This window comes from Myotis davidii, unplaced genomic scaffold (assembly GCF_000327345.1).
Source record: "Myotis davidii unplaced genomic scaffold, ASM32734v1 scaffold425, whole genome shotgun sequence".
Classification (NCBI taxonomy): Eukaryota; Metazoa; Chordata; class Mammalia; order Chiroptera; family Vespertilionidae; genus Myotis; species Myotis davidii.
The window spans coordinates 3923220-3931639 of NW_006296413.1; the positions used below are offsets into that span (position 1 = coordinate 3923220).

At 55.0% G+C, this 8420-nt stretch overlaps 4 protein-coding genes across 4 annotated transcripts in view; 2 read left to right on the forward strand and 2 right to left on the reverse strand.

Moving 5' to 3' along the window:
- The window catches only part of VPS51 (VPS51 GARP complex subunit), a 13631-nt gene extending 11024 nt beyond the window's left edge, over positions 1–2607 (reverse strand). Inside the window, exons 1-2 of the mRNA XM_006771713.2 lie at positions 2574–2607; positions 152–282 (exon numbers count right to left, since the gene is read on the reverse strand). Coding sequence (XP_006771776.1) covers positions 152–282; positions 2574–2607 — 165 coding nt within the window. The remainder of the gene's footprint in view (positions 1–151; positions 283–2573) is intronic.
- Positions 2608–2772: 165 nt separating this feature from the next.
- Positions 2773–3678, forward strand: TMEM262 (transmembrane protein 262). The gene is made up of 3 exons (XM_006771609.2): positions 2773–3277; positions 3423–3522; positions 3600–3678. The coding sequence occupies exons 1-3, from the start codon at positions 2918–2920 to the stop codon at positions 3674–3676; spliced, it is 537 nt and encodes a 178-aa protein (XP_006771672.1). The 5' UTR covers positions 2773–2917; the 3' UTR covers positions 3677–3678.
- Positions 3679–3722: 44 nt separating this feature from the next.
- Positions 3723–8270, reverse strand: ZFPL1 (zinc finger protein-like 1). The gene is made up of 8 exons (XM_006771608.2): positions 8178–8270; positions 7737–7846; positions 7327–7438; positions 5411–5604; positions 5241–5313; positions 5024–5167; positions 4670–4793; positions 3723–4167 (listed from the first exon to the last, which is right to left on the reverse strand). Exons 2-8 carry the CDS (start codon positions 7836–7838, stop codon positions 3981–3983), a joined length of 936 nt encoding a protein of 311 aa, XP_006771671.1. The 5' UTR covers positions 7839–7846; positions 8178–8270; the 3' UTR covers positions 3723–3980.
- CDCA5 (cell division cycle associated 5) overlaps positions 8197–8420 on the forward strand; it is a 4687-nt gene continuing 4463 nt past the window's right edge. The window contains exon 1 of the mRNA XM_006771714.2: positions 8197–8330. Coding sequence (XP_006771777.1) covers positions 8197–8330 — 134 coding nt within the window. The remainder of the gene's footprint in view (positions 8331–8420) is intronic.

Below are 8420 nucleotides of genomic sequence, written 5' to 3' on the forward strand. Positions count from 1 at the left end.
CACGCCCCCTCGGGCTCCAGCTTCGCGCCGGCTGCCTGGCCGAGGGTCGGCTACTTTCACGACCCCTGCTTCTTTCACCTCCGTAACAGAGTCGGCGGCATGTTCTGGGGGTGCACTGTATCGGGGCCTGGTTCCCCCCACATACACTTACCTTGTCCAGATACACTTCCGGGTCGAAGTGCGCCCCGTTGAGGTCTGTCGGGTCCAGGGGGTCCGACCCCGGGGGGCGCCCCGCCGCCTCCCCCTCCGAGAGGCCGTAGTAAGGAGGCACTTCCGGGAATCCTAAAGTGGTGGAAACGAGGTAGTCCTTCAGGTGAAACCTTCCCCCGCCGTCCTGGGTCCTTCCAGATTAGAGTTCCCCCGCATCTTTCCTCCTCGAGCGAAGAGGTTCCGAGAGAGCCCTGGTTCCCCCAGCTTCTCAGGTGGAGGGAAGGCAGGTAGTGGCTCCCGACCCCGCTCCCCGGCTCCCCCGCTTCCACGCTCCCCGGCTCCCCGGCTCCCCTGCTCTCCCCCCCCCCCCGAAGACAGGACCCGCTCTCTGTAGAGCCAGAGAGCTTGTGCCTGGCCTCCTGCCACTGCCTGGGTTCCATTGCCACCCCAATTCCCAAAATTGGGGTACATTCTTCACAGGGGAGTTGCGAGAGTTAAATGCACTTACAGTACGCCACTCGGAGCCTCTAGTGCAGCCTCTCGAAGCCTGGTTCTCTGACGTGCATCAGAATGACCTGTGGTGTGTTTTGAGACTGGGCTTCCCCCAGACCTAGCTCCTTTTTTTTTTTTTAATATCTTATTGATTTTTTACAGAGAGGAAGGGAGAGAGATAGAAACATCGATGAGAGAGAGACATCGATCAGCTGCCTCCTGCACATCTCCCACTGGGGATGTGCCCGCAACCCAGGTACATGCCCTTGTCCAGAATCGAACCTGGGACCTTTCAGTCCGCAGGCCGACGCTCTATCCACTGAGCCAAACCGGTTTCGGTGACCTAGCTCCTTTTTAAAAAGTCCCCAGGGAGTTCTGGTGCACTTACATATACTGTGTTTAGATATTAAGTGACTGATAGGATGTGCTGCTGAGTGAGGGGTCGAGTGGAGACTTGACTATAATTCTCAGGTTTGATTCTGGTAAAGGTGCCGGCCGGCTCACCAAGATGAGCTCAAGAGGACAGGGGGTGACTAGGAGTTCAAACTGAGACCTGCGGAGTTTGAATGGAACCGCGACCGTTTGGTGCAGGGGAGGACGCTCTGTTGGTATGGCGTGGTCCATGCACTGAGAGGTTGTAGGTTCAATTCCCAGTCAGCACAGCACATACGTCCAGTTTGCCAGCTCGATCCCCAGTAGGGAGCATGAAAGAGGCAGCCAATTGATGTTCCTCTCTCTCTAAAATAAACAAAAGCATATATATGTATATGTACATTTTAAATAGCATTGAGCTGGGAGCCCTCATATAAAAATGTTTATTTGTATTCAAAGGAGAACTGAGGTGCAAACAATTGTTTCAACAGTGGGACCATGGCTGGGCATTGGGTCGTCGCCCCTTTAACGTGTCAGGAGGGAGCTCTGAGGGGCTGTTGTGATTAGTGACACTGGGCAGCAAGCATGGATGGAGAGGTCAGGCTCTAACCCCACCCATTGGAGGCAGAAGACTTTGGGCCATGACCTGACCTGGGACCTAATGTCCCGGGCAGACGGGCAGGTGGCAATGGAGGTGGACAAGTTTAGCATTAAGTCCTCCCTCTTCTACTTTAGTTGCTGGGAACTTACATGTCCCTTTACACCATTTCTGGCCATTTTTCAGGCTTACTTTGTTGACAGTCTTGGAAAAATGTAATGATTTTTTTACAGAGAGGGAGAGGGATAGAGTTAGAAACATCGATGAGAGAGAAACATTGATCAGCTGCCTCCTGCACACCCCAACTGGGGATGTGCCCACAACCAAGGTACATGCCCTTGACTGGAATTGAACCTGGGAGCTTTCAGTCTGCAGGCCGACGCTCTATCCACTGAGCCAAACCAGTTAGGGCTTGGAGTTTTCGGTTTAAAAAATATATATTTTTATTGATTTCAGAGAGGAAGGGAGAAAGAAACATCAATAAGAATCATTGACTGGCTGCCTCCTGCATGCTCCACACTAGGTGCTGAGCCCACAACCCAGGCATGTGAGGAATTGAACCCATGATCTCCTGGTTCATAGACCAACGCTCAACCACTGAGCCACACTGGTCAGGGGAGTTTTTTCCTCTTACATGTAGGGAGGAAATGTTTTTTTCTTGGCTTCTAACTGTCCCTTCTCATTCCACAGCCACAGGTAGAATTAGATTGTAGCCTCAGTTCTGACTCCCTCACTCATCAGCTGTGAAAGCTTGAGCTAACAAGCCCTCTCTGTACCCCCGATTCGTGTGTAAAATAGAATTTATACCACCAGCCCCAGCTTTCTCATGGGACTCTTGGAACGAGAGATATGGGTGTGAAAATCTCTGAGTGCCAGAAGGTGGCAGAGGGGGAAGCTGGTCAGATCAGATCCCTGAACATGTGGGTAGAGGACTGAAAACCAGTTTTTCTTAGGGCCACACCTAAGGGGCATGGGGAAGGTCCCAGGACAGCCATGGAAGATCTGCCACCCCTCTCCTTCCCTTGGTTCTTCTCTGTTAGGTGTTGAAGCAAATACCTGGAGCTTGTGAGCCCAGGCCTCGCCTCACCTGGGACCCCCTCCCACCCCCTCTCCTGAGCTGCAGTTCTTCATCCGTAGCGTGCCCACACTAACGCCTCAGTGGAACTGTTGAGAGGACTCGGTGAGAAGACATGCAAAGTGTAGAGGTGGGATGATGTGGAGACGCTGTCCCTTCAACACAAGACCCTACTGATCTATACCTTTAGCCCACTGCCCCTCCACAATTCAGAGCGCCCCTGGCCACCCATGAAACTCCTGTATTGGCTGGAACCAGCCTGTGTTCTAGAATCTTGTCTCCTAAATGATCTCCTGGTTCTAGAATCCCACGGCTATTTGAGACGGCACACTCTAGAAGCAGAGGGGTCAGCTGCTCTTCCTGGGCGTCGTCTGCTCGCTCAAGCTCCACCGACCCGAGTCTGTGCTGCTGCCAGGATGCGATGGTGGGACCGTATTGCTGTGCTCTTCCTCCCGAAAGGCATGATCCTCACCGTGGCTGCACTACTGCTCTTCCTTATGCACCTGGGCATCTTTGCCAGTGACGTGTACAACTTCTGCTTCACCTACCATTACGACCGCATGAGCTTCCGCTACACAGTTGTCCTGATGGTAGGCCAGGGCAGGGGCTCAAGGGCTGGTTGGGGGAGGCCCAGGGGCTGATGGAAACCCCGGTTGTGCAGGGGGTCACTATCCCACTGGAGGGGGTCACTATCCCACTGGAGGGGGTCACTATCCCACTGGATGGGGCCTACAGTTTTCCAAGGTGATCAGCATCTGCTGGGCCGCCATGGGGTCACTCTACGCTGAGATGGAAGATTACAAGCTTGTTCGGAGCTTTGCCCTGACCATCCTGAGTGAGTGAGGGAATGGGGACCTTTGGAACCTTGACAAGTGGCAGGGAAGGCTGATGGGGGCTCTCTCCTCCACTCAGTGCTCAACGGAACCATGTTCTTCAACCGTCTGTCCCTGGAGTTTCTGGCCATGCAGTACCGGGAGGAGAGCCACTGAGGCTGGGGGACTGGGTTGAGAAGGGGGAAGGAAAAGGAGGCTTTGGGAATTTGAATAAAGTCTGCCATTTATTTCCACCTGTCAGCTCCCTCATGGGTTGGGGGTGGGAGGCCAGAGACCCAGGGGAAGCAGGTCAAGACAGACACTTGATGTGCAAGGAGCCCAGGCCCAGCCTACAGCCATTCCAGTGGACTCGGCTTTGGGTCTGGGATCTTAGTGTCTCAGACTTCAGAGGAGAAGCAAAGGGCCCTCAGACCGGCCCATCTCCCCTTTTCAGGGTCCCAGGTCCTAGGCTGGCCCAGCCTCAGGAGGGACCCACACGGATGTGAGGGTTCATGAGTGGGTCCAGGTTGGGATCATTGTCAGCTGCAGCCCGGCCCAGGCGAGACATGAGGGCAAGAAGGGCCAGGAAGCCCAGCAGTCCCAGCAGCAGCAGCAGCCCCGCCCGCTGGAGCAGGGTCAGCGGCCGCTTACGAGACCCGTCCCGGCTCCTGGGGGGACGAGGGGAAAGTCAGATCAGGCCGCAGTCTCTGGTGGCCCTGTGGCCCGGAGAAGAGCCCTGGTCATGACGCTCATCTTCTGGCCCCAGCACCACCATTCCTGAGACTCACTCATTCCCTCAAGTGTGCCATGGGGATGACCATCCCTGTCCCTGCCCACTACAAGGGTGACTGTGCAGCTTGAACCAGCTGAGGCGATGACTGTTCTGGAAACTAGAATGTGTCAGGCATGGGGACAGGCATAGATTGGATGGTGTTGAAGCAGGAAGGGGCCTCAGAGAGCCTGAATCCAAACCTCATATGTAAGGGCCAAGTGAGAGCCCGAGAGGGCAGACCCAAGACTTTTATTGTCAAGCTGAAGCCTCTCTACACAGCCCCAACACCGGGTACCCAGGTCAAGCCCCTTTTGTCATGAAATCATTGTGCCCGGGGCCTCTGGCTCTCACTTCCTTTCCTCCCGCTTCCTGGCATCCGACCCCACGTAACCCGGTACCTGAGCAGCTGGGCCAGCCAGCCCAGGGCAGGCCGGCGACGGTACTTGTCATCGTCGCAATCCCTGTGGAGACCTGGTGCCCGATCATCATCCCGGGTGTCATACACCTTCCTTGGGGCCGAGGCTGCAAGGGCAGAGCCACGAGCATTCACAGGCTCAGGGAAACTGCTCCACTGCAGGGTGCGAGGGGAGGCAGGAGATCCTGGCCCTTCGAAGCCTGACATTATATCTCAGAATTGTGGGTAGGTAACGTCTGTGCTTGGAGTGAGGAAGGGTCCCGCTGGTGGGTCTCTGGGGCCCTGAGCTCCCTCCACCCTATTCCACTCCCCTGGCCCAGACAATCCCCTGGCTCACCATGAGTCAAGGGCTCGGAACTGCCCATGTGGATCACTGTGTGCTGCTCAGGTCGGTTGGGGGGCGCAGGGGGCCGGGGGGCTTGGCTGTAGAAGGCGGGGGCAGTGGAAGCGCTGGCTATCTCTTCTTGTGCCGGGGTACTGGCTGTGGCAGGAAGACAGCTGTCAGCAGAGCAGAGAGGCAAGGGCCCCAACAGTAGGTGGAGACCACCACTCACCATTAAAGCTGGACCAGTCAGAGAAGTCAGCAGTGTTGAGGGGCTCGGGCTCCGGGCTCACCACCTCATCGATCTGGAGGAAGGAACCTGTCTCACCAGGCCGCTCAGTGCTGTCCCCACTCCCTTATTTGGCCCAAGACAGATGGACAGACAGACAGAGGGACTCTCACCAGAGGAAGGCCCAGTCCTGCCCGGGCCCAGTTGACTGTGGTCAGCTTCTCTCTCAGCACAGAGGCCACAGGGCCAACCAGGTTGCTTGGGGGGAAGATGGGGCCACTGCAGCTGGGACACTGGTAGCCAGCAGGCGCTGTATTTCGGGGTAGCTGGGCAGCACGTTCATTGAGGCAGGCCCAATGGAAGAGATCTTAGGGCCCATGAAATAGCAGAGAAGAGGCATGAGGAAGAAGACACTCTAGGCTCCTTGCCTAGCAACAGCCCCCAGCCCACTGCAGGGATCTACACACACATACGTGTAGTCCAGAGCCTCCTCCTTCCCATCCTCACTCTAGGTCCACGTCATCAGTGTTCCCTAAGCCTTCAGCCTTATTGGCTACCACCATCGCACTAAGTCAAAACAGATGCTACAAAGTTCCCCAGCCCACTGCGGCGTGGGTGTGGGTGGGAAGAATTTGCCAATCAACAACAGTTTCAGAAAAGCTTCCTAGACACGCACACAGACACACGTGTGCTTGTACACACCCATGGGCACAAATATACATGGGCTTATAGATACATAATCAAACACAAATGCCATCCTGGTGGCTGTACTTACAGACACATCGACTCACACATACACATCTATACGTTCACTTGTTTGCTAACACTTGAGCGCCCTCACCCACACATTCTCCACAACACACTTGTAGTCATGTTCACACACATTTACCCGCTCACGTGTAAGTACTAATGAACACACTAACACTTATGTAAAGACACCATGCACATAAAATTCATGCACATATATCCACATCCTGACACTAAAAAACACTTAAGTGGAGCTCACTCTTTTGCACTAGCTCCTTCAAAAAGTGGAACTAAGACCAATTGATGTGTCTCCCTCACATCGATGTTTCTCTCTGTCTCTTCCCCTCCACTCTCTAAAAATGAATGGAAAAATATCCTTGGATGAGGCTTAACAACAAAAAAAGTGGAACTAAGACTCTTAGACCAGAGTCAGGTCAATGTCATGAGACGTTTGTTAACTTCTTTCAGCAGACTTTACTGTGGGAAACTCATTTCTTCTCTGTTCAATCTTGGAATCAGCAAAGAATCTTTTTTTTTTTTTTAATCCTCACCTAGCGATTTTTCCATTCATTTTTAAGAGAGTGAGAGGGAGGGAGAATGGGGAGAGAGAGAGAGAAACATTGATGTGAAAGAGACACATTGAGCCCTAGCTGGTTTGGCTCAGTGGATAGAGCGTCAGCCTGTGGACAGAAGGGTCCCAGGTTCGATTCCAGTCAAGGGCACACGCCTGGGGTTGTGGGCTCGATCCCCAGTAGGGGGCGTGCAGGAGGCAGTCAATCAATGATACTCTCTCATCATTGATGTTTCTATCGCTCCCTCTCCCTTCCTCTCTGAAATCAATAAAAAAAAGAGAGAGACATATTGATTGGTTGGCTCCCGCATGCACTCCAACCTGGGCCTGGCATCCAACCTGCAACCAAGGTACATGCCCAAGATGGAATTGAATCCAAGATCCTTCAGTTCTCGGGCCAACACTTTAATCACTGAGCAAAACTGGCCAGGGCTCAGTAATGAATCTTGAATGCCTGAAAGCCCCATGCTGTCAGCTCATGCCTGGCCCGGCCAGCTACTGCTCACAGACACAAACACACCCACAAGTCTGACTGATTTTCCCTCAACCCACAAGACTGGAGGGCTAGCGGCTTTAATTTTTAGGGAGAGACACTGAGGCCTAGGAAGGGGAAATGACTTGCCTTAGTAAACACAACATGTAAGTAACCCAGCAAGACTGGAAGCTCGGGCTCCAACCTCCTTAGCGAGGCAGTCTCACTGCCCTGCTGTTTGCGGAGGGCATGGAAGCCAGCCACCAAGCTGGGCCTGTCCTGAAACCCCCAGGACTCACCATAACAGACAAGGCGGGTCGTCTCTCGCGAGGCCAGGGGTGTGTTGCACAGGCGGCAATTGGGACTGTAGTCGCTATCTTGAAGCCACTGCAGGTAAGACTGTACGATGCACTGGAGTGGGAGAGAGAGGTCAAAACTTAGCAGGGGCTCCACAACCCAGCTACCTGAGACCCAGTGGTCTATCTCTCATCGCAAAGGCTTCTTTCGTTTGTTCAGTCAGTAAAGGTTTACTGAGCACATACTGTGTGCCAGACTATGTCTTTAGGACTAGGGGGATAGCAACGAATCAAATGAAGTCCTTGCCCTCGTGGAGCTTCCATTCTAGCGCCTGGCCCCTCATGGATTTGGAAGAAGCCAATACTACCTGCCCTCCCAGTGCCCTGCTCAGCCGCTCTTTTCAAGGCCCCACCTTGGCGTGATTGGCGACCAGGCAGTGCTCGCAGACGTTGACCCGGTGTTCGAAGCAGAATAGGTTTGTCACCTTCCTCTTGGGGCACTTGCAAAGGCCCATGGTCCACCCTGAAGAAGGGGTCTGAGTTGGTAGGGAGCCAGGTTCTGGTGTCCGTCACTTAGGCACTCACCAGCCAAGTTCGTTTCTACTTCCCTGGACACTCTCAAGTTGGTGCGAGCCCCAATTTCCGGCCCGGCGCCCCTCTTCACTCCGGACCACGCCCCCACCATAAATCCCTCCTCCGAAGACCCCCCCCTCATTCCTCCTGAATCCCGCCAGGCCAGGCTCCTCCATCGGCGCCCCTCCGATATCCCCGGCCCCGCCCCCAGGGGCGCCTCCTGGGTCCCACCCCTCCAGGCCCCGCCCCCCTTTCTCCAAACCGCCCCCCTCCCCACAGACCCCACTCTCAGTGTTACTGATGCACCGCGGCACCGGTCCCGGCGAGCAGAAGCGCTGGTCCGAGGGGGAGACACCGCGCCCCGTCGACCTCGGGCTCAGCTCTTTCCAGCGCCGGCCGCCCCGACTATCCCTCCGCTGCCACGTCTCTTCCGGGTGCGGCGCGGGATGATGACGCCAGCACGCCACTGGCCCCGCCCCTGAGACGCTTTACGTGGTGACGGGAAGAGACGCGGAGAGCGGACC

Excerpts from the sequence above, each read along its gene's own strand:
- ZFPL1 (XM_006771608.2), bottom strand. The coding sequence starts at position 7,838 with ATGGGCCTTTGCAAGTGCCCCAAGAGGAAGGTGACAAACCTATTCTGC. Across the intron at positions 5,168-5,240 it reads TGACTGGTCCAGCTTTAATG|CCAGTACCCCGGCACAAGAA; the intron begins GTGAGTGGTGGT and ends TTCCTGCCACAG. Across the intron at positions 4,168-4,669 it reads TGGCTGGCCCAGCTGCTCAG|GAGCCGGGACGGGTCTCGTA; the intron begins GTACCGGGTTAC and ends TCGTCCCCCCAG.
- TMEM262 (XM_006771609.2), top strand. The coding sequence starts at position 2,918 with ATGAAACTCCTGTATTGGCTGGAACCAGCCTGTGTTCTAGAATCTTGT. Across the intron at positions 3,278-3,422 it reads GCTACACAGTTGTCCTGATG|TTTTCCAAGGTGATCAGCAT; the intron begins GTAGGCCAGGGC and ends TGGGGCCTACAG. Across the intron at positions 3,523-3,599 it reads CTTTGCCCTGACCATCCTGA|TGCTCAACGGAACCATGTTC; the intron begins GTGAGTGAGGGA and ends TCCTCCACTCAG.